Source organism: Danio rerio, chromosome 2 (genome assembly GCF_052040795.2).
Source record: "Danio rerio strain M-AB ecotype USA chromosome 2, GRCz13ab, whole genome shotgun sequence".
In the NCBI taxonomy this organism is placed as follows: domain Eukaryota; kingdom Metazoa; phylum Chordata; class Actinopteri; order Cypriniformes; family Danionidae; genus Danio; species Danio rerio.
This window is the reverse complement of record NC_141022.1, coordinates 31,313,350-31,338,935: the sequence shown is the minus strand read 5'-3', so window position 1 is coordinate 31,338,935 and position 25,586 is coordinate 31,313,350. Positions and strand designations below refer to the sequence as shown.

General features: G+C 35.4%; 2 protein-coding genes across 7 annotated transcripts in view; one reads left to right on the top strand and one right to left on the bottom strand.

Annotated features, from left to right (window-relative positions):
- Positions 1–2,538: 2,538 nt before the first annotated feature.
- tmem68 (transmembrane protein 68) lies at positions 2,539–15,590 on the bottom strand. 4 transcript variants are annotated; one of them, XM_087238971.1, is made up of 8 exons: positions 15,356–15,590; positions 15,098–15,152; positions 11,321–11,718; positions 10,337–10,504; positions 8,627–9,014; positions 8,486–8,546; positions 8,248–8,387; positions 2,539–5,132 (listed from the first exon to the last, which is right to left on the bottom strand). In XM_087238971.1, the coding sequence occupies exons 5-8, from the start codon at positions 8,840–8,842 to the stop codon at positions 5,028–5,030; spliced, it is 522 nt and encodes a 173-aa protein (XP_087095097.1). In that variant the 5' UTR covers positions 8,843–9,014; positions 10,337–10,504; positions 11,321–11,718; positions 15,098–15,152; positions 15,356–15,590; the 3' UTR covers positions 2,539–5,027.
- Positions 15,591–15,708: 118 nt separating this feature from the next.
- tgs1 (trimethylguanosine synthase 1) overlaps positions 15,709–25,586 on the top strand; it is a 39,580-nt gene continuing 29,702 nt past the window's right edge. For 2 of the 3 annotated variants that reach the window (XR_015477509.1, XM_087238737.1), the window contains exons 1-6: positions 15,725–15,769; positions 15,866–16,052; positions 17,853–17,917; positions 18,424–18,596; positions 21,029–21,626; positions 24,723–24,870. Coding sequence is in view for 2 of the 3 variants with exons in the window: in XM_087238737.1 (XP_087094863.1) it covers positions 15,940–16,052; positions 17,853–17,917; positions 18,424–18,596; positions 21,029–21,626; positions 24,723–24,870 (1,097 nt within the window). In the remaining variant the exon portion in view is untranslated. 3 annotated transcript variants of the gene reach the window in all.

Sequence of the window (25,586 nt, the reverse complement as noted above, 5' to 3'; positions counted from 1 at the left end):
CTGTAGACATTTTCTTATAAACGCAAGGCTTTTGATGATTAGTTTTAAGGCTGGCCAATTGTAATTAATTGAACATTTTAACTCGATTACGATTAATGAATGATTATTGTATTTTATTTTTTGCCCTCACAGTTCACTGACAAGTTTTGTACAGTAAATATGTTCACATATTACAATGAGAGAGTTTTGAATGAAGGGTGCATTACTTGATTTTAAAATAACTGAAGAAAACACACACTATCTACTATCCATGATTATTTATCAACCATCAATGTTGAACAACTAAAATTAAAGCACACATTATTTACACATTAGATTACACACACTATTTAAGCGGTAACACTTTACAATAAGGTTCATTAGTTAATGCATTTAATAACATGAACTAATCATGAACGACACATGTACAGCATTTATTAATCATAATTCAACATTTACTAATGCATTATTAACATCCAAGTCTGCTTGTTAACATTATTTAATGCACCATGAGTTAACATGAACTAACAATGAACTACTGTATTTTCATTAACTAACATGAACAAATACAGTAGTAGATGTATTGTTCATTGTTTGTTCATGTTAGTAAATGCGTTAATTAACATTAATTAATGAACCTTATTGTAAAGTGTGACCATTTAAGCAGCACACACACACACACTCCAGTTTTTTTCACCACACTTTGTTTTTTTTTTTAACCCTCCCCTTGTTGTCTAGTTCTCCCTGTCTGCCGCCTGCCTTTCGACCTCTCTCCTGTTATTTCGACCATTGCTTTCCTGAACATCCTCAAACCTGCATGTGGACTCGAACTCAGTTGTCAGCGTCACATCCCGTGTTACACCATACGTAATATTTTTAAATATTACTATAAATTTTGATTGATCTGGTCATTTGTCAAAACACACGATGGCTCAGTGGTTAGCACTGTTACCTCACAGCAAGAAGGTCGCTGGTTCGAGTCCCAGCTGGGTCAGTAGGTATGTTCTGTGAGTAGTTTGCATGTTTGTTTACACTTTATTGTCCCCAGTGGGGAAATGTGGCTTAGACTCTAGGCCCACATTTGCATACACTGAACAGAAAACAGACATCAAAAACACAAATCAACTCAAACATTCAATCAACAACACAAATATCACATCAAAATAAAATTGATGTTGATAAAAAAAAAAAATTCTTAAAACAATGCACACGGGCAACCTGTATAGTCAGCCAGAAGGCAGTAACTCATACTCACAAAATGAACTGTGTGAGGAGCTAATACCTTTGTCATGAACTGATTGCTCATTGAGAGATTCTAAGGTTAGGCATTACCTTTTCCCTATGATTCTCATGGCTGTCTTCACCAGCCCTTCAGCTTAGCTTTAGATTGAATTGTAATGCTTCCATACCACACAGTAAATCCAAAGCGCATAATGCTTCCAATAACAGCTTTGTAAAATAAAAAGAGAACTTTTTGCTGTACCCCAAAATCTTTAAAAATCTTTAAAAAAAAAAAATATATATATATATATATATATATATATAAATAATCACTGCTGCACGCGAAAACAAATACTGGTTATATGTGGACCCAAGGACAGCAAGCTATCAATGTGAACACCCAGATGTTCTCCTTGTGTTGGTGTCCAAAGACATGCAGTACAGGTGAACTGGGTAAGCTAAATTATCCTGTAGTGCATAAGTGTGTATGGATGCTTCCCAGTACTTGGTTGCAGCTGGAAGGGCATCCGCTGTGTAAAACATATGCTGGATAAGTTGGCGGTTCATTCCACTGTGGTGACCCCAGATGAGTAAAGGGTCTAAGCCGAAAGGAAAATGAATGACCAATTTGAGTCATGCAATTGTGCAAATATAGTTTAAAGTGTAAAATTATAGTGTTTTTACAGTTGTTAAAAAAGGATGTAAATAATGACGTAAAAATAACCACCCTGTAACGTACTATAAATCAAATTTTACAGTTATTTGTAAAATGATCAACCTATTGAATAGAAATACAAAAATAACTTAAAATGAATCACAAGGTAACATTCTGAATAGCGTATAGTATGTTTAGGGTATTTTAAAATACACACCCTGTAATGTTCTGGGAATGTTATTCTATGGTTTAAAAAATAAAACCAAAGATAATGTTAACTTAATTGTTTGGTTCTTTTATTTTTTTTTAAACTAAAAACCGGGTATGTTACATGTTTTGCTGGGTTTTTCACCTTATTCTCCGCCGACGAGCTGGCGCTGCCATTTGAATCTTTTTGGCTTGAGACTTCCGTTCTCATTCACTTCCATTCATTTTTTGACTTTAAAAACTGCTCATTACGCTGCTTGATGTTGCAACTTGATATTTTCTTATTATATTATTCTACGTGGTCTGTATAGTCATGCAAACATTTGTTTGTTGAGCAAGTAGTTTGACCGTTTTCTGCCGTTTATTATTCCTAGTCGTTTCTCCCATAGGCGACTGAATCGGAAGTTCTAAGAAGACAATCGCGAAAACTGGCGCACTTCCGCATTTTAGAATAAGGTCAATAAAAAAAGAACAAATAATAAATAATAATATTTTATTTTCTTTCAAGTGATTTTGGAAGGGGGATTGGGTTACAATGGACAGAGAGCTGCTGTAAGTCTGTAACAAACAGATTTATAAATATCAACACTGTTTCATTTTTCCTTTCATTCACCAAACACCGAGATCACAGCAAAGGTTGACGTTTTATCTCTCACACATGTGATATTTTCTTTACAAGTGTGTTAAAACTCAACTACCAACACCGAATCCATAGGAATACGAAGTTTATTGTCAATCATAAAATTTCTGTTATGAAAAAAATTACACATTTACAGCCATTTATTTCCACGCTGATCAGACAGATTCAATAACAGCCTTTTTATGTTGCGTGTAATGAACTAGTAAATCCACACATTTCAGGAATGTTACAAACTCTTTATGAATGTTAAAAGACTTGTAATGTTTCATGCCTGCGCCAAATCACTATCAGTTGCATACTCATGGTTTATCACCAGAATGTTATAATAAACTCTCAAAATTAGATTAATCAATATCAACTGACAGATGGTTCAACAACAACATGAACATTTGAAGAGCTCAGATGCAAAAACCTCTAAATGCCTTTTGAAATTTCCTTCGAAAATGAACATCTTTCTTAACCTCCTGTTCATGTTCAATTATTTCACTTTACAGACGATGAAAACACCCTATTTATCAAGAGCCTGGCCAAACTGCTCATTTTACAAGAAACGTTTAGATGGCATTTAGAGGTTTTTGCATCTGAATTCTTCTTTTGCTGTTAATTTACTCACCCTGAGGACATCCAACATGCAGGTGAAGTTTTTCTTCAGTAAAACATTAAAGGTTGATTTTAGCTCATACTGGAGACACACATCAGGATCCATTATTATTCATAGTGTGTGTGTGCTTGTTTATGTGGTTTATGAGGACATAAAATTGTATAATGACATGGGTATGTCCTAGTTGTACTCTATTAAGGTGATTTATGAGGACATTATTAAAAATGCGTAATTTTATATAACAAGGTCTGTTGATATTCAAAATTTAGATTTTTTTTTGTTTAAAAGCATTGTGTTTAGAATTAAGAGTAGAGTAAAGCTGTGTTTCTCTACCACTTTCCCGGGGGACCACCGACACGTGTTTTTAATGTCTCCTTTGTCTGTCACACACATTACAGGTCTTTCAGTCTCTGCTAATGAGCTGATGATCTGAATCAGGTGTGTTTGGTTAAGGACACATGGAAAATGTGCAGAGCTGGTGGTCCTCCAGGTACGTTGTTGAGAAACACTGCAGTAAAGCCATATAATAAATGTTTTTTTACAGTAGAAAATACTATGCCTTTATGGAGAGTCCTCATATAACATATATACAAGTGATTGTGTGTGTGTGTGAAGTGTGGGTTGACTGTTGAATTTTATGAATCACTACACTGCAGAAAATGCTTTTCTTACTTAGATTTTGTCTCGTTTCTAATCCAAATATCAAAAAATTCTTAAATCAAGAGGAATTTTCAAGACAAGCAAAACATATTGTCTTGTTTTCAGAATTAATTTGCCAAAATTATGTGATTTTTTCCCTAAGAACAAGCTAAATAATCTGCTAATGGGGCAAGCAAAATAATCTTATGTCAAAAGTAAAAACAAGATTATTTTGCTTACTCCACTCGCAGATTATTTTGCTTGTTTTAAGGAAAAAACTATTGCCACATTATTTCTAAAAACAAGAGAATAAGTTTTGCTTGCCTAGAAAATGCTTCTTGATATAAGATTTTTTTTTATATATTTGGACTAGAAACAAGACAAAAAAAATCGAATTAAGAAAAGCATTTTTTGCAGTGTAATTACCACAGTTTTAGCCCCAAAACAAACAAACAATCAAATGTTCTACTGAAGAAAAAAAATCCACCTAACAGCAAACATTTGATATTTTTAGTTTAAACTATTTCTTTATATAGACAGCAGTTCACGTCTGACAGCTAATACAGAGATATATTAGACTAAAACCTGTCATTACAACATCAAACAAACAAACAAGCATGTATCTGTCATTGTAATTATTGACTGTGCTCACAAAAATTCACAGTACGCATGAGTTTAAAAGAATTCCTTCAGATGAGAAAGTAATATCAATGTTTAGGAGAGGATGCAACTTTTTTCTAAAAAAGAAAAAAGAAAACAACACTAAACAAAGGCTTTGCGGACTAATTTGGCAGTGGTCCTTTGAATAAAATCAAAGTGTGCAAATAAATTGTTGATTCCAACTTAAAACAACACACACAGACAGACACATACACACACACTCTTCAACATGCACAACACTATATCAGACGTTAAAGACACGCACCTTTTATCTCCATATGCAACACTGCAGTATGTGCTGATATGTCCATTTTAGTATCAGTAACGTAGTTGCATGGTATAAGGATATTATAAAGTCTTCAGTATTCATTTGAAGTATGCTTGACGCATATTTATTGACTTGAGTCTGAGAGAAGGCAGGTGTGCTAATCTTCTTTATGTTCCCTTTGGAATCGCTCCAAAAGAGCGCGCAGGATGTTTCCAGGTATCTTCTGGTGTTTGTCGATAAGTGCTTGAACCGCTTGTTGCACCTGAACAGATGGGTTGAATTGAAAAAATAAGTGATCTTTATGAAGTCACTAGTAAGACAAATCTTCAAATCGCTCGACCCGAGGTGTGAACTGAATGTGTGATGTCTCTACTGTACTTTATAGCTGAATTTGCAGACAGATTGGCTAACGACAGAACCATGGTTTAAATCATTCATTAGAAAGGGAATGCAATGATCATTTATTCAAATCTGTCATAGGGACTTTTTAGCAATGGCTTAATCTCGAGCTTGAATCTGTAACTAAGAATAAACATTTAAGGAATAAATTCTATATAAATACACACACCGGCCACTTTATTAGGTACACCTGTCCAACTGCTTGCTAACACAAATTTTTAATCAGCCAATCACATGGCAGCAACTCAATGCATTTAGGCATGTAGCTATGGTCAAGATCATCATCTTCTGCAGTATAAACCGAGCATCAGAATGAGGAACAAAGGTGATTTAAGTGACTTTGAACGTGGCATGGTTATTGGTGTCAGACAGGCTGGTCTGAGCATTCCAGAAACTGCTGATCTACTGGGATTTTCATGCACAACCATCTCTGGGGTTTACAGAGAATGGTCCAAAATAGAGAAAATATCCAGTGAGCGGCAGTTCTGTGGACGCAAATGCCTTGTTGATGCCAGAGGTTAGAGGAGAATGGCCAGACGAGTTCCAGCTGATAGAAAGGTAACGGTAACTCAAATAGTCACTCGCTACAACCGATGTATGCAGAAGAGCATCTCTGAATGCACAACAAGTGGAACCTTGAGGCGGATGGGCTACAGCAGCAGAAGACCACACCGGGTGCCACTCCTGTCAGCTAAGAACAGAAAACTAAGGCTACAATTAACACAGGGTCACCAAAATTATGGACAATATAAGATTGGAAAAACGCTGCCTGGTTTGATGAGTCTCAATTTTTGCTGCAACATTCTGACAGGGTCAGAATTTGGCATCAATAATATGAAAGCATCCTAAAGGATCGATCCAACCCGGTACTACTAAGGTGTACATAATGAAGTGGCTGGTGAATGAGTACATTTTAGTCGCATCTTTTTTGTAACGGCTGTATCGCCAGCTTGATTCTATCATAGAATTATTCAAGGTAAACATTGTAGGTATTGTATATAATTTGTAAATTATAAATAAATAATAAATAAATATCTTTTTTTATTAAGTATTTATATTACCATTTTAATTTTAGAGTTGGTACTTTGCTCAAGATAAGGTCTAGAACATATTGAGTTTTTTTCTTTTAAAAGAAAGAATGTTTTCATGAAATGAAGTGGTCAAAATTGACAGTAGGCATTTTCAGCAATATAAAAGACAGATTTTTGAACGCTGCTTAAAAATGTATATGTATATATTTATACACATACATAGAAACACACACACAATAAAAAGGTTAACTTTGAGTATAAAACTATTTCAAACATACAAACATAGTCTTAAGTTTTATAGAAGAACATTATTAGTATTAGTACTAATATTAGAGTGACAGTTCATCCAAATATGAAAATGTACTCACTATTTATTCAGCCTCAAGTGTTTCCAAACCTTTATATGTTTTTATTTTTCTTCTGCTGAACTTCTATTAAAATATTCGAAAGAAAGCTGGAAAGCAGTAACCTTTGACATCCATAGTAGAAAAAAACTAATACTACGGAAGTCAGTGGTTACATGTTTTCAAGATTTTCCAGTATATCTTTATTTGTGTCGAGTCAAAAAAGAAACCCAAACAGGTTTGTGAAGTGAAGGTAAATGATAACAACATTTTGGCTAAACTATCACTTTAAGTGACAGATTGTTATTATTGGGAAAGAAATGCTTACTGTTCTTCTAAATAAATGCTACTACAGTATATACAATCACAGATTGAGATTAGGGGTGTTCTTTATTACACTAGTGTTCTGTGGATACGCAGACTTTGTGCACCTGCATATGTGATGAATGGAGAATCTACTCTTAGGAGACACTGGAAACAAATGACAATGGAGTATGTAGTGTAGTCAACAATAGGTCAGGACTTGTCGGGACAGTGCAGAGGATAGAAGCTCTTGTTTTTTTTTAAAGTACAAACTCAGCAAATGCAGCTAAAAGTCAGACCTTTACAGAACTTAAAATGTACAAACACAGAACTAGTGGTCTAAAGGTCCCAGTGTCTTCTTTTTTTGGGTTTGAAATACCATTTTACCTGTACTGAAGTACTGAACACTAAAAATTTTAGAATTACAACATAATTTTCTTCTATAAAAAGTTATACATTGACGATCTGGGAGGGGGGAGTGTCAACTTTTTCTGTAATGTTTGTGTAATACATCCTTAAGTGAATCAAATGTATGCATTTATTTTAAATTACATCTAATTTTTTATAATACCCATTGACTTGTTCAGTGTTTTGTGGGATATTTGGTGTATTCTGACCTACAGTAACCACTGATTAGCTATTATAGTTCTTGTAGGTCAAACTATACAAACTATGCATATTATTTGAAGACTATATGTAGATACAAACACCTATTTTACAAGAAAAGTGTTGTTAACACTTACAATGTTTATCAGCGCTCTACATCTGTTGGTGTCAGACACTTGAATGATTTTTTCTTGCATAGAATGATTGGTGCGATTTTGAATTCACAATGAACCATTATAGGGGTGGTCAAAATGTATATTAAAATTATCTATTATTTAATAATTAATATTATTATTTAATATATAGAGATCGGAAAAAACTATTTCTCGCTATTAAAGGGCAAATCCCCCTTCAGGATAAACCCCTTCTGAAACGTGTGTTCATGTTTATAATATGGTCTGAAGTCAACAGACAAAACTGCAGAAACTAATTGTAGAAAATGTACATTAATTTGATGGAAACTTAGGCCACACCCACATATTGCATAATCACCATGGACCAATTGCAGCGCAGAGGTGTTTACTGACTGAACTGCACATTGGCAAGGAAGCTGACTTTGGCAAGCAGTTTCAAAGTTCCAAGCAAAATCCAAACATAATTATTCTTGGCCTGATTTTGATTGAAAATACATCCCACCACTACAGTATATTCTTCAATTTCATTTCAAGTATGTCAGGGCCTTAAGAAGTCTTACCTTTTCAGCCAACTCGGCTGCATTGAGTTTTGGGTCGTATGGAATTGGGTCACCCAAGAAGGTGCGAAATTTGACTGGAAATCCTCCATAGATGGGTGCTACTGGCAGACGAAACCTCTCATACACCCAGCGGAAAAATCCTGAAATAATATTGAGATAAAACATGTAGATTTAACCCCTCCATGATCTATTATGATACATATAATACAACAGCTAAAAGTTATCATTTTGTGCTCACTTAATGTTCCAAGAGAGCGAAATCCCTCCCTCAAGTTTTGCGTAAACATTGGTATGACTGGCTGTAGTGACAAAACAAACTGTCAGCACAACAAAACCAGCACGTATAAAAGGATACGAGTAGGAGAGACTCCTCGTTTACCACTTTAGAGTCAATGGCCACTTGTGCAAATCCTTTGCGTTTGCCCCAAAGCAGAGGGTACGTCTCGTCGCTGAACAGAGCCTCTCGTACTCCACCAGGAGAGATGCCCAGGAGATGACCGTTCCGCAGAGCCTTCACACACTCCTCCTGTGGCCCGTGGATCACACTGAACACCTCCAACAGGAGCTTAAAGCCTGCCGCGGTTGTTAAACACATAATAAAAGCACAAATAATCTCATCAGTGTGTGTGTGATCTTGTTAAATATGGAAAGGACTGACTTCTGAGCTTCTGTCAGGGCATTGCTGTAATATTTCTTGGTAGACATTGAGTACTTCAAGTATGCCATGTATGGGTTTATCTCTGAAGAAAGTGCACACGTGAAGCCTCCTGAGCACAATTAAAACATTGAGGTCATAATCAGATTCCTATCTCTCGAAGTCATAAATCAGTAGGTACACAGAGTATCTGTACACAGATTCAAGCAAGATTTAAAAAAAAATCTCTTCACATAGATACACTGATAGTGATTGTACAACATCAAGACTGGAACATCAGAATTTATATTTTCCACATAAAAATTTATGTATGCGTGTGTGTGTGTGTGTGTGTGTGTGTGTGTGTGTGTGTGTACATTATAAATGAATAAATATATTTTTGTATCCCATTCAAATACAAGCAAATTATCAACGATTACTCAATTCTGAATGTTTGCTAGATTGTTCTGTGCTAATATAATTATGTTAATTTACGATAAAAGATAAATAATTAACATTCTTTATTAAATATATATATATATATATATATATATATATATATATATATATATATATATATATATATATATATATATATATATACATATATATATATATATACATATATATATACATATATATATATATACATATACACACACACACACATATATATATATATATATATATATATATATATATATATATATATATATATATATATATATAAATTCTTATTTTTACAGTGCTTTGTGGAACTTTTCAGGACTTCAAAATGTTTCAATGCACTGGAATTATTATGTGATTGAGACAGCCCTCTGTAACTCCCTGATCACTGCCCTGTCAACCAAAAGCTGATAAGAAGCTGATTCAGACACAGTTCCCACTGAAAGCAGTCTCTTAAGATTCATCAATCACTTTCCAGCTCAACCAATAGCAGGTTCTTGGGGCGTGGCTTCTGTAGCAGGCAGGCTGAGCCAGAGGGTGTTTAGCCAGTATGAGACCATAAAGGATGCATTACATTAGATAAATACATTCAGATTTACACACAGAAAAGCTAGATCAATTGAAATATATATATATATATATATATATATATATATATATATATATATATATATATATATATATATATTTATTTATTCATTATTATTAATATTTAAAATGTAGAAATGTATCTATCATTGTTGTGAATGATTGGATTAATGTGAGGTAGCAGAGATTATGAACCCATGACATCACTTAGGACAATAAAGTTTACCTTACCATAACAATTGTAATGCTAAAAGTACATACATGTGTTAAGAATAAAGTGAAATTCTGCTATTTTAAATGCTAAGTGCAGAGTTGTAGGGCATGTTTGTTTCGAAATTGACCAAATCACAATGAAACTAGATTTTTGAATGAATAATTGAGTCTGACAGTTTAAAAGTTTTCCATTATGAATGTTTTTACCTGGAACCTTGAAGAGAAAATGATCAGCCACTGAATGACAAGTTCTTCCCTTCTGAATGATAACTGTTGCCAAGAAATAATAGTAGTCTACAGGAATCGCCCCGTGATAATAGACTATGAGAGCAGGTCCTTCATCTGGAATCTTGTCTAAACCATGGATTTCATAACCTGTCAGAAAATATATACCTAATTAATCAGGGGAACATGATTCAACATTTTTGTGAAGCTTGACAGCCTGCCACACTTTTTATAAAAATAAATGAAAAATGAACATTTCATAATATTTCAAAGTGATACTAAAGACATTTAAATAATTACAATTGTAATGTAATTCAAAAATGTGTTTCTTTTAAGCTTTCCATTTAGCAAAAAAGAAAGAGAAGAAAACTTATAATTACAGTTTTAACAAAATATTATTATGCAAAACAACTTCAATCTTCAGCATTTATAATAGTAAGTGATCATTTATTTAATGGCATTAAGCTTATATGTTCTGCTATATGTAGAAACATTAAAACAGAATATAATTTTGAATTACAATATCATTTCACAGGACAATGCCTACATAGAACTATTACAAAACGTAAACGTCAACTTTTTCTCATTACTTTAAATAATTTCTAACCTTTAGAAAATACCACACACTTAAAAGTTCAATTGAAAGACAATAAACCAGTGCAATGAATCAGACAGAACAGTTGTTTAGATGGTCCACTTAATAAATACAGAGCAGGAATGCCAGAAACAACATTATCTGCATTGTTAAAGTATAAGATCATTTAAGGCTGGAAGAAAAATGTAAATTGCAATATAACACACACACAATATATGTCTGATGTTACATCATGTTTTTAGACTTCTCAGTTATGCTTTGGTCATTCCTGTTCATCAATCCCATGTCAGCAGAAACAAAATAACAAACCAAAACTAAAAAAAAAAAAAGGAAAAAAAAAAGCATATTAAAAACCCAAATCCATTACATACCATGCCAAATAGCACCATGCCCATCCCACAGGGTGGCCAGAGTTTTCCTTGCTCCATCCCAAAGGTTATTGGAATATGCTTCCCTCAGCTGGTTCTTGCGTTTGTACACATGGAGGAAAAGTATTGACAGATAGAGAAGAATCACTATGAGAAAGGGCAGGATGAAGACCACGACTAGCGGTGTGAAAACCCAGACCAGATACTCCAGGAAGTTGAGATAATCCTCGATCTGCCCGAGTCCTGCCCACTCCTCCCACACATGGACCAGGCAGGGGAAGAGGCTGATGGATCCGTTCTCAAACAGACAGGACTCATTCCCACTGGACATGCTGCTTCACTGTTAGCCTCTCCCGATGGCAGATGGGCTGAGCAAGGCAACAATCTGCCAAAGGGCAGACCTGGACATGAGAGACACAAACCGTCAATGATGCAAGTTAAGATGCAATTAAAGTTGATGTAGTTCCTCTTTATGATATTAAAACACTTCCACCAATATATAGAGTTTAAGGTAGGTTGAAAATTAGTACACAACTTTTGTTGCATACAATTTGTACATGAATAATCTTGTGTATATGCATTTTAAAGAGATCACTTGAAAATGTTTGATAACATTTCTTCATAATTTAAAATAGAATACAGACATTTAAAGCATTTTTTTTAGACAATGACAATTGTTCAGATTCAGAGTCTTAATTAAAAAAGTTTTCATTTGGCGTGAATAAAAATCAGGGTTATTTGATTAAATATTGACTTCTAAATTTGTCTAAAGTTAAAGCATTAGTATAACAACGAATATACAATTTTAATGAACATTCTAATGAATGTGAAATAAACTTTTTCTTTATTTTATGTATTTTAAAGTAGAACAAATGTGTCTTCTGAACTCTACAGAATAGATTTAAAATGACATATAACTTAAAACACATAAATGTAAAACATAAATCTAGAGGAACTGCGAATTTTTAAGAGATCTTTAAATTTATACAGTATATTTAAAAATATCTGATAAACCTTCAAAAGATGAGGATGATGATGTTGTTCATAAATTGTATGCGTTTTTTTTTTTATTATTGGACCCAATTTGCATCATAGACTGAAGTTTAAAACATTAAAACATCTTATTTTCAAACAACTCTATTAAAAATCACCCGTGACGTTGTTAAAATCAATCTAGTTTTACCAAGTCCCATGAAGCACCGCAGAATAGAGCAAAGAATAATAGAGCAATCTCATTCATTCATTCATTTTCTTTTCGGCTTAGTCCCTTTATTATCTGGGGTCGCCACAGCGGAATGAACCGCCAACTTATCCAGCTTATGTTTTACACAGTGGATGCCCTTCCAGCTGCAACCCATCACTGAGAAACACCCATACACTTCCATTCACACTCATACACTATGGACAATTTAGCTTAGCCAATTCACCTGTATCGCATGTCTTTAGACTTGTGGGGAAAACCGGAGCACCCGAATGAAACCCATATGAACACGGGGAGAACATGAAACTCCACACAGAAATGCCAAATGCCAAGATTTGCAATAAATATGTTGATAATACAGTTAAATTTAAATGATGAGTGTTATGTTTCGATATTGTAGTTCATGTGTGTGAATGAGTCATTTTGCAGTGCTTTGTGGGATTGTTTTTCATTCCCTCAGTAAAGCTATCAAGTACAGAGTTTTACACTTTAGAATTACTTTGCATCGAATCAAAACTTGTAGTGTTAAAAGGCTTTAACAACGGCTTTTTAAATACCTGTGAGGAACATAAATGCAGGGCTGCTCGCTTGGTGATAATTTAAGGCAAGTCAAGTTTATTTATATGGCACATTTAATTCGCTCATTTTCTTTTCGGCTTAGTCCCTTTATTAATGAGGGGTCACCACAGCGGAATGAACCGCTAACTTATCCAGCATATGTTTTACATTTACATTACATTTACATTTAGTCATTTAACAGACGCTTTTAGCCAAAGCGACTTACAAATGAGGACAAGGAAGCAATTTACACAACTATAAGAGCAACAATGAATAAGTGCTATAGGCAAGTTTCAGGTCTGTAAAGTCTAAGAAGGAAAGTATTAGTAGTATTAGTTTTTTTTTTTTTTTTTTTTTTTTTTTGGTACAGTTAATGTGATATTCAGAGAGGCAATTGCAGATTAGGAAGTGAAGTGGAGACTAAATAGTTGAGTTTTTAGTCATTTCTTGAAAATAGCGAGTGACTCTGCTGTTCTGATGCAGTTAGGGAGTTCATTCCACCAACTGGGCAGATTGAGCGTGAGCGTTCGCGAAAGTGATTTCTTCCCTCTTTGGGATGGAACCACGAGGCGACGTTCATTCACAGAACGCAAGTTTCTGGAGGGCACATAGATCTGCAGAAGTGAGAGCAGATAAGAAGGAGCAAGGCCAGAAGTCACTTTGTAGGCAAACATCAGAGCTTTGAATTTGATGCGAGCAGCAACTGGCAGCCAGTGCAAACGGACTAGCAGCGGAGTGACATGTGCTCGTTTAGGTTCATTGAAGACAACTCGTGCTGCTGCATTCTAGAGCAGTTTAAGAGGCTTGATAGAGTTAGCTGGAAGCCCAGCTAGTAGAGAGTTGCAGTAATCCAGTTTGGAGAGAACAAGAGCTTGAACAAGGAGTTGAGCTGCATGTCCAGATAAGAAGGGTCGGACTTTTCTGATGTTATAGAGTGCGAATCTGCACGATCGAGCAGTTCTAGAAATGTGGTCAGAGAAGTTTAGTTGGTCATCAATCGTTACTCCAAGGCTTTACACCATTTTGGATGCAGTAATGGTTGCCCCATTACACAGCGGATGCCCTTCCAGCTGCAACCCATCACTAGAAAACACCCATACACTCTCATTCACACACATTCACTATGGACAATTTAGCTTACCCAATTCACCTATAGCCCATGTCTTTGGGGGCAACTGGAGCACCCGGAGGAAACATGCAAACTCCACACAGAAATGCCAACTGACCCGGCCAGCGACCTTCTTGCTGCGAGTTGACAGTGCTACCCACTGGGCCACTCAGTGCATTTCATTATATAAGGATCGTTCATTCATTCATTTTCTTTTCAGCTTAGTCCCTTTATTAATCAGGGGTCGCCACAGTAGAATGAACCGCTTACTTATCCAGCACATGTTTTACACTCATACACTACGGACAATTTAGCCTACCCAATTCACCTGTACCGCATGTCTTTGGACTGTGGGAGAAACCGGAGCACCTGGAGGAAACCCACGCAAATGCAGGAAGAACATGAAAACTCTACACAGAAACGCCAACTGACCCAGGCGAGGCTCGCACCAGCGACCTTCTTGGAGTGAGGCAACACCACTACCGCTGCGTCCACTGCGTCGCCCTTATTTTAGGATATATATTTGAATATTAGGATATTATTATATAGGATATACGATATTATTCAGTATTTCTGTAACCTATGAAAGTGTAATAAATTTATATTTGTATATTTATATATTTCTAAACATGAATTTATATTTGACAACTAAATTGACATCCTCTTTTACAAGCCACACCATTTGGCCAATGGCGTGATTTTGGGGCGGGGCTATCTTTTTGTTAACCAATAGCAGACGGGGGACTGTTTGACAACAATCATCATAAATCTATTGACATTTTGTGACTTCAGCTTTTTAGACACACTTCAGCTAACACAATTTACAAACCTTACTTTGGCCATTTGACAGATTATTCAACAGCCAGATAAACTGAAATAAATATGTATATATGCCACATTAAAACACACAAACCTTCTCCAGCGGAAATGTGTTGCTCGGTCAAACATAACAAACTCACAGCGGTGTCCTAAAACGAAATGACATTGATATCAGAGAACTTTTAACGGTTCATTCAGCCTCAGTGACAGGTAAGAATGTTGTTCAACCTTCACCATTACTTTAATGAACACTGCCAGTAAAGGCAAGGAAAAGCATAGCGTTAGATCTCTCGGTCTTCCGTTACACTTGAATTATGGACAACCATAATAGATAAACATAACGTTGAGTTACCTTAAACAGCTCCAGCTTTTGCGGTTTTAAGAGCTGTCACCACGAAAGTAATTCATCTAAACCACACATCTTATCGTTCGTAAAACATCTAAACATCTAAATAAATGTATTACAAGAGCCGTTTTAAATAATATTTTCTTCAAATGTACTTACATGATGACACCTCGATGAAACAGATACTGTTGTCCTCAATAAATATTATTCCTTCCTGACTTAACCGGCTCTCTTTACATGTGACACAAACAGGAAACGCTTCAGGTCAACGTCCGTGGCCGAACAAGAAACAAGCGTCATAATAAAAGTCTTACACGCGCAAATCTGTCGATCTTAGTATAGCGAGTTTACAGAGAGTCTTTTAATTTGACGGGCAATGGACAAAACACGAGGGGGAAACTCGCACAGCAGTATTTAGATGTGCGTGTTGTTTGATAAACGATACTGTAGTATTTTAACCATTTTCGTTTTAATGAATCGTTGTATCTGATTATCGACTTTCCTGGTTGTTTTCAGACCTTGCTACAAAACAGTAGTATTACGAGGGGTTTGTAGAAACTCTGTTGACAGGTGTCACTCATGCGTCGATCATGATGATTGATTACGGCGAGCGGAATGTTGTTCCTCTTGCTGATATCATCTTCTATCAAGGCGAAGAGACAGAGATGACTATACACTGCTTGTGCTCCAGAGCCTACGTTAAGTATGTATTCGTGTTAAACAAGACTGAGTGTGACATGATCATCTGATTGGCGTGCAGTTTTGCTCAGAAAGTCAAAAATGACGCTGAAAAAATTCAATGACCTGGCTACCTTACCTGGTTTTAAATAGGCTGAGAATGAGAAAAGGCCCCAAATGAGCCAAAAGCACAGTAATGTTAGGGTAGATTGGTTGAACAGTGGTCAGTTGAATAAACTATCAAGTCTAATCTTAATCATTTAGTCATAAAGATATTTTCTTCATGGCAAAAAAAGTGCCATGACATAAAACCTGTCAATAATTGTATATTAAATCTGTGAGAAGAAATGTGGGACACATGTTTAGCCTGTAAACCAAAAGAAATCCATCCTGAAATCAAAAGAGGTTTATAATCTCGGTTGGAACAATATGTAATCAAGCTCATACAACATTGACTTGGGTCTTTTTGATGTTAACCCCTTAATTGTCAGATTTTGGAGTTTAAATTTGTCAAACTCAAGTCAAGTCAAACTTTACTTATAAAGCACTTTAAAAACACAGAAGTGAGCCAAAGATGCAGAAATACACAGTACAAGAAAATAAGAATAATAGTACATAATATACAAAAAAAAAAAAAATATATATATATATATATATATATATATATATATATATATATATATATATATATATATATATATATAAGGCAAAGTATAGCTAAACTACCTAAAAAAGCATGTAAATTAAAATAGCTAGTTAGTAAAGTCTCCCAGTTACATTCAGAATAGATTTTAAAGTATTATTACTATACTATATACTGTAGTCTATAAATCACTAAACGGCCTAGGACCTCAATACTTTACAGACATGATCACTGAATGCAAACCCAACAGATAACTCAGATCTTTAGGATCATATAAACTAGAAATTCCAAGAGTTCAGTCAAAGCATGGTGAATCCGCCTTTAGCTACTGTACTGTAGAGGCCTGCGTGGGACTAAATATTTAATCCCGCTCCCGCCAGGTTTTAGTCCGAACCCGACTGCTCCCACTTATATTCAGCATTTGTTGTCCTGCTGTCCAATGCACCCCCTGCTTTCTACCTGCCGCAGCCGTTCCCGCTAACCAGGGGGCGGGGGGGTTTCAACCAAAAATTACCCAGGTACATGATATAACAAGCTGTCTGTATAAACACACACGTTTACACACAGCATCACACTCTCTCTCTTTCAGACACATACAAACACACATAGACAGCACCAAGCTAGCGACGCACAGCATCACGCTCTCTCTCTCATTTACACACATACACACACACATAGACAACAACAAACAAGCGACACAGCATCACGCTCTCTCATTTACACACATACACACACACATAGACAACAACAAACAAGCGACACAGCATCACGCTCTCTCTCTCATTTACACACATACACACACACATAGACAACAACAAACAAGCGACACAGCATCACGCTCTCTCACACACGTACATATGCGTATATATTACGCATATATTACTATATACAAAGGTAGATTGATCTAAAAACGAACATTGATTACCTTTGGGTAACTGCGTAATGGTTTAATATACAGTAGTCAATATTCAAAGTGATTTAAAATTATCGTACTGTAGGACAAGAATGGGTGTTCTATAGTTTTAGGACAACTTTGCTGAAAGGTGATGATCCACTTCAAATTTTCACTATTATGTTTGATGAAGTGAGCATAGACTGTGACACTGAACACTAGGCTGACATGGGTTTTTGCCTTTTTGTTTACTATTCTGAAAATACTGTTTGTCTTGTGTTTATCCACAGTGATCGAGAATTGTATCGGTCAGATTTTAAAGCTATATCAAGTCAAGCTGACAGTCAAGTGCAAGGTATAGTTTCCTGTTAATATCTTATTTTATCTGGTCAAAATGATTGAGCTATTTAATTTAAACAATCGGCACAGCTCAATGGTACTCAACAAATGTTCATTGGAGCTTTAAAAAACAAGCATTAAAAAGTTTTTTTTAAAATTGTATTTCTGTTCAATACGGTTTACATCTTTTGTATAGGCAGGCTTTTTGTTTCCTTAAAAAACTGAAATATACGAGGAAATGGTATTTAAAAGCATGACCTAGAAAATCATGTAAATTATTACTATGTTATAGTCAAACCACACCGAATGTTTACTGGGTAGATATAGTACTAATGCATTAATTATTCTTATTCAGAGTGTCACAAAGAACTGAACATATCTTGAGAGTTTTGACGCTCCTCTGAGATATAAAGTACCATTTGTTTAGTCATTTTGCAGTGTTTAAATACATGCAGCATCTTATGGTTTGGATTTAGCCCATAATTCTCAAACATTAAGACTTTATACTTTGTATTTTTTCAGGAGATGTTGAAACTAATGATGGGGAACAGCTTTTAGAAGATCTTAACTGTTCTGTGGATGAAGATGAGGAAGAGGAGGAAGAAGAAGATGCTGCTGTTGATGAAGAGACCTTGCTCATGGCCAGTTTGGGGCTTCCTGTGCAGTTTGCCAGCTCATCAAAACAGAGGAGAGCTGTATGTCTTTTTATGCTTTTATGAGAATGTTGCTTGTTACAATGTTCATTTAAAAAAAACTTTTAGGCTTTATTCCAAGACCACTGTCCTGTTTCCTGCTTTGTGTTCTTTTCATGTTTGTGAAATAATGCACTACTGGGTAGTTTATCTTGCAAAGCCAAACCTTCAGAAACACGGCAGAAAGTCTAGATTCTTTTCCAGCTTTCAATGACTTGAAGCTCTTTGACTGACATGTAAAGTAACCAATCACAGTTTGTTTAAGTCATAACAATGTAACATCATCCCTACAGTGACAGACCTTGCAAAACTCTTTTATGTTGAAGAATCTGTGCCAAAAATGACACATACTTTTGACAACTCAGCACTTAGTTGATCAATAGGAGAGAGTTGGTCAAGACACAAAATCACATAAAATTCCTCCAACCAAATGTGACACAAATTCACAAAAAATTTCACCCAATCTGATGAAAACTTTAAAATGTGATCAAAATCACACAGAATTCATCCAATCAGATGATGACTTTAAAACCTGACACAAAATCACATATAACTTCCAATCAGATGATAACTAAAATTCTGTGCTACGTTAATATGCATCAGATGATTAGCCAGCGGTCCACAGGTTTAACAGCTGAGGCTAATGGGACAGTAGTGATGAGTGTCCACAATGAGCAAGTACGTAAATCAGCTGCATAGAGATTGTGCTTGATCACACAAACCTAAAATTACATTTGGCTAGGCCTGTCACAATGATCAATATATCGACTTATTGCTATAGTATATTTTTATGTGGGTGCCTAATGGCTGACAATAGATCTGTTGCTTTTTTTTCTAGTTCTTTTTACCTTTTTTGTTAACATTTATTATTATTATTTGTTTGTTAGTAAGTAAGTAGGTAAGTAAGGTGGATTTAAATAGCGCATTTATCATGTTTGGTGATACAAACAAAAAGTGCTTAACAATCATAAGGGGGGTCTCTCCACACCACCACCAGTGTGCAGCATCCACTTGGATGATGCAACGGCAGGTACAGGACAACAGCACCAATGCACCCACCATTAGTGGAGTGAAGAGACAGTGATAGAGCCAATTTGGTGGATGGGGATGATTTGGAGGCAAGATCGTAAGGGCTGAAGGAGTGAATTTGGCCAGGACACCGGGGTTACACCCCTACTCTTTACGAGAAGTGCCATGGGATTTTTCACAACCACAGACCTTGGTTTAACGTCTCATCCAAAAGACTGTCCCCTTCACTTTACTGGGGCATAAGGACTCACACAGACTGCAGGTTGAGCGCCCCCTGCTGGCCTCACTAACACCACTTCCAACAGCAACCTAGTTTTCCCATGTGGTCTCCCATCCAGGTATTGACCAGGCTCAGCCCTGCTTAGCTTCAGTGAGTAACTGGTCTTGGTCTGCAGGGTGATATGGCTTTGTTTAGGAATTTAGTTTTCACATTCTGATTCCAATGCCTAGTTATTAAATTGTAAAAGTCACTATTCTTAAGAATAAATTATTACAGTGTGTTATTTGGAGGAATATTTTTGCATTATGATGCTGTTATAGTGTCAATGTGTCTTAAAATGACAGTAATATCGTTTATCACATTAAATTTTGCTGATATATATTGTACCACAAAAATAGATATCATGACAGGCCTAGATCTGGCAGATGTATAGCTTTCTGTTTATCACATGACACAGACAAACTGTATTAAGCATAGGTGATATGATATGAACCATTGTTAACATTTGAGCAACCATAATAATTGAGCAGCATATCAGCATGTTAGAATGATTTCTGAATGATGATAATTATGAAAAAATAATGCTGAAGTCAAGAGTAAATCATATTTATTTTTATAAAAAAATACATTGAAATTGAAGTGGTTATTTTCATTTGTAATAATATATTTCACAGAATTACAGTTATACTGTGTATTTTTGACCAAATGCATGATGAGCTTACAAAAGTAAATTATAAAACCCTTGATTCTTAACTGTGTGCATTGCCACATTGATTATTAATGACTGTTTGTAACCTTTCCGTTTTATGGACCTTTTTTTACATCTAGCATCAACACATCAACATGCATTTTGTATTGAAATAATTTCAACATATTCTTAAACTGAATTGCATTTGCAAAGTTCACTGGCATTTACATCTACGTCAAGGGTGGTTCACCAATCTTATCAGAGTGTCTCTCTGGTAAGCTTTAAAACTTGGCTTTTAATATATGCATGCAAATAATAGCACGTTAATGCCCAGATGTGAATAAGGGCTGCTTTGAGTCCCTGGATTATCCTGTGCAGTCAAGCTGCGTTTTCTTTGTAAATTGTCATTAAAGGAGGCTACTGTGAAGTCTTACCCCATTTGCTTCAGGAAATGAGTTGGCTGTGGCTCAAAACTAATGATTGTTTCTCATCTTTAAGGGCCAAGTTTTAGCAAGACCGAAGAACAAAACAACCGTCAAGGGTTTGGAAACCTCTTCTGATTATACAGACGCAAATGAAAACTCTGAGGACATCGCAGAGCCTCCCTGTGAACAGATTTGTCCCACATCAGACGAGGCCTGGTTGAGGTACTGGCAACAGCATGGAGAGGGTCTGCTGTGGCAAAGCTGGTTGGAGAAACATCCTGAAAACTCCAGCAGTACAGTACAAGACTTTTCCCACTCACAGACAGACTGGGACGACCACTTCCAACAGATATACAAGTACTACTGGGAACAGTTTCAGTACTGGGCCGCACAGGGCTGGACATTAGACGAGTCCTACAGCACAACTGCTGCTTCTGAGGAAAATCAAAACTGCCAGGGAGAAACGGAGGCACTCGAGAGTGAGACAAAAGACAGATCGAAGGCGGATGCAAGCAGTGTTACACATCTCATAAGCAGCTTGAGCTTATTGACCGAGGAAGTTGACATGGATGATGGCCGGCAGCCTTTGGTCTGTAGCTGCGCCGATGAGCCCTGCGATGGTGGAAACCGCAAAAGGCCCTCGTCACGTGCAGCCTGCACTGATGCTTCTGGTTAGTGCATGTGTTTTAACATTCGAGGTCTCTTTGTGTGTTGGCTATGGGGGAGTGTGCCGTTCCCACAGTGATGCTGAACCCAAATATGTCAACACCTTCCTGCACCGTGACCTACTTTCAGCGTATTGAATCTGGTGCAGATGTAGTATAAGTTAAATTATATTCTGTCAACTGTAGCAGTGGCCTGTTGTCTGTGCTCCATTTTTGGACATTCAGAACGTAAACAATGCTCAGACATTGTTTTTTTTTAATTCATTCGAATAAAAAGTTTGGTAATTGCTTAAACTTAAAGGGAAAGTTTACGCATATTTAAAATTATGATTTACTTGCTTTTTCAAACCTGTTGAGTTACTTTGTTTTGTCGAACACAGAAGAAGATATTCTGTAGAATGCTAGAAACTGGTAGCCATCAGAGATGGGAAGTAATGAAGTACAAATACAACTGTACGCAGTAGAAAACGTTACTGTACTTTACTTCACTAGTTATTTTTTTGCTAACCTTTTACCATTACTCCTTGCATTTTTACACAAATATCTGTACTTTCTACTCCTTACATTTTTAAACCACAGTCGTTACTTTCGTTTTCATGTGTTGGATGGCATGATCTATATTATTTCATGTCATTGCGCAATTTTAGCAACTTTTTGATAGTCAATCTATTTTAAGTTTGTCATTGCGAGCCTGTGTGCCGCAGTCCGCTGCTTTTTCGATAAGGCTAGCTTGTGAAGATTACTATGAGAACAGCAAGGATGACTATGCAGATGAGACAGGGAGATGTTGAATTTAACATGACTGGTGCTGCCCTGTTTACACAATGATAAGCCACATTTGCTCAATCGGATCACAGGTAAACAAGAGAGACACTTACCAGTTCAAAAATTTCACATATAAATGCTTATGGTTAGAGTCTTTTGTTCTAATCATACTGCACAGGTTTTCTCTGATCTTTTAATCTAATATTGCAAATTATTGTGCCTTTTTGGAAAGATTTGAACATTTAGTACTAAAGCAATCAAATACTTTATAAAAATGGTATGTATTGATTTATTTTAACATAAGAAAAAAATCTACACATTTTGTACAGAGTTCTGTGTAAAATGTAAGACATTATTTGTAAAGGCCTACAGAATTTTTAGAGTGTATGAACATGGACGGCAGCTGTTGTTTTTAATCTAAAAGCTGCAAAACTACATGATGAACGCTCAGTTTGTGTCAGAATAATGATACATAGGCCGATTGTTTTTTACTTTTTTTTTCTTTATTTAATTTTCTTTCTTTCTTTATTTTTTTTAAAATGTTGTTTGGCAATATTTCAAACACAAGGAGAACATGCAAACTCCACACTTTATTTTATTTTATTTTATTTATTTATTTTATTGTTTTTTATTTTATTTTATTTTATAGACTTTTTTTTTAGATAAAATGTAGCTATAAGGGTTAAATTAAGTAGTTTTCACTTGTTGTATATTATCATTATACAGGGTGTCTGCGGGGTCTTAAAAAGTATTAAAAGTTGATCAATGTAGAGAAATTTAATGGTCTTAAAAATATTAAAAAGTTTTAAATGCTATTTTTCAAGGTATTAAAATTTATATCATTATTGATTATGCAATGTATATTGTTTACTAAAGTTTGCCTGAATTAAATCTGTGAATATCATAACGCTGTGTAGTTTATAAAATCAATCAAATCCTACTAAATTTGACATCATGCTGCTTTGTTTATTGCAGTAACCAAGGCAACATCATTATTTCTGTATTTCTATAGGTGCCACTATGCTGAATTAGCTAGATTTAGTTGATTTTAATTCAGTATATGAGTAATGCTTTAGTTTTGGATTTGTTTCTTACATTAATATTTAGTAAATATACTGTAAGTTAAAATATTGCCAGTGTTTCCGTTTGAAACCGAAAGTGTCAAATGTATGGAAAGAGTCTTAAAAAAGGTCTTAAAAGGTATTGCATTTCACTCTCTGATTTCTGTGTATATATTGTTATATACATGAATTGAACAGTAGTGTGATCACAGGATTCTTTTATTTTGAGGTATAAATAATTATAATCTTTGATACTGTGACAAAATCTACACCCTTACATTTGATGGTCATTGACTTCTATTAAATGGACAACATCCAAATCTCACAACACGTATATCATAATATTAGACAAAGAAAGTCGTACAGGTTTGGAATAACATTAGGGTCAATCAATAAAAAAAAGCTAGAACTAAAAAGAACTTTTGCAACAACCGTCCCTTTAGTTATCTTTGTCATGTGCCTTCTGCTCTTAAATCGGTACAGCAAATTAAATCTTGATGTAAAAATAACATATACTGAAAGCATCCTAGCTGTAGAACTCTTCTTAATAGCCATGCAAAGTAAAAATATTAAGATTGCAAATGTAAGACTAATTTGCTGTACTCATAGAAAATAAACACAAAATAAAATACAAATTAAATAACTGTAATGTACTTTAACTGTTTTGTATTTTAATGAAATAATTGAATACATTTTAGATTGTTTTTACATTTAAATGCTAATAAATCTTGCCAAAGAAAACTCAAATTTCAAAATAACAATGCATGTTCACAGGAGTCAAATTCAGTTGTCATCGATATGCTTTGATGGTGGCACCTGTGATCATGATGTCATCATCTCACTTTCAGCATCATGGCGACATCAAACCAGAACTCTATTCGCTATTTGACAACATGTAAAAGCAGATCGCTTTCCCTAAAGGTTTTTTGCAGCCTAAGCTCGTCTCTGCCTGAATGTTTAATGCATCATATCAAAAGATGTCAGCTGTTGAATGGAAGGAGCATGTGACTTTGGCCTATGCATTTTTAATGCCAGTACACGTGAAAGAGAGCGCAGGCTCCAGGGTGCATGAATTGATCACAATCCACTTACAGTCGCTCTAAAAATGGCTCTTGTCATCCTGATTGTCAGGCCATGACTGATGGCATCTGAACAACAGCCTTGTTTGAACCGCTGGAAAGACTTGTATACATCAGGCTGTATGAAACCCTGATACATCATTTTATTTTTACGATAATGTGGCAGTTGTTAATAAACTGAAAATGTGTGATTTCAGATGGCAACATGAAACAGACCTCTGGCTCTGCGCCGATGAATAATGGGAGTGGACGACCTACAAAGAGCAGATCTAATGATCAGGATCAGAGCGATGATGATGATGATGATGAACCTCCAGGGAACCAACGAGCTAAAGTGAAGAGAGCGTAAGCTGATGATCTGTGATTCACTGCACTGCATTGTATCAGACTTTGCATAGTTATGAAGTCTAAAACAGATATTATCTGATACAGAACCTTTATGGTTTAATCAAAGATACATTTTTGTAACTATTTACCCACCTCTTTCCTTCTGTGTCTGCAGATGTTTTGTGTTTATGCTGAATAATGCTGATACAGCTCTAGCCATATGTTGATAGCTTATAAAATGAACCAAAATTAAAGGATCACTTATTAATTCTTATTCAACTTTTTATTGAAGGATTTATTAGGTAGGGGTTTAGTACAAATGTCAAATCTGTTTTGTTACTGATATTTAGTTCACAAAGGTATCATTTTTTTCACATTTTGAGCTTTTCGTATTAAAAAAAAAGACAATTGGTCAAAACCATTGCTTTGTTTTGGTTGAAAATCAGTGTTATTTCACCAAATATTAATATATGAACATGCCAGAAAACATGGAACCTTTTCTGTTATTTCCACATACTTTTGTTATTTAATTCTTTCTAATAATAAAAATATTTAAATGCTGAGATTTTGAGATTTTTCAAGTGGATTTTACTTAATGTGTTTCCATAGCTGTGTCTGTGTGGACAGATAGACAGATAGACAGACAGACAGACGGGTGGATGGGTGGGTGGATGGATGGATGGATGAGCGAGCCTGAGCCTGGTCAGTAACTGGATGGGAGACCACATGGAAAA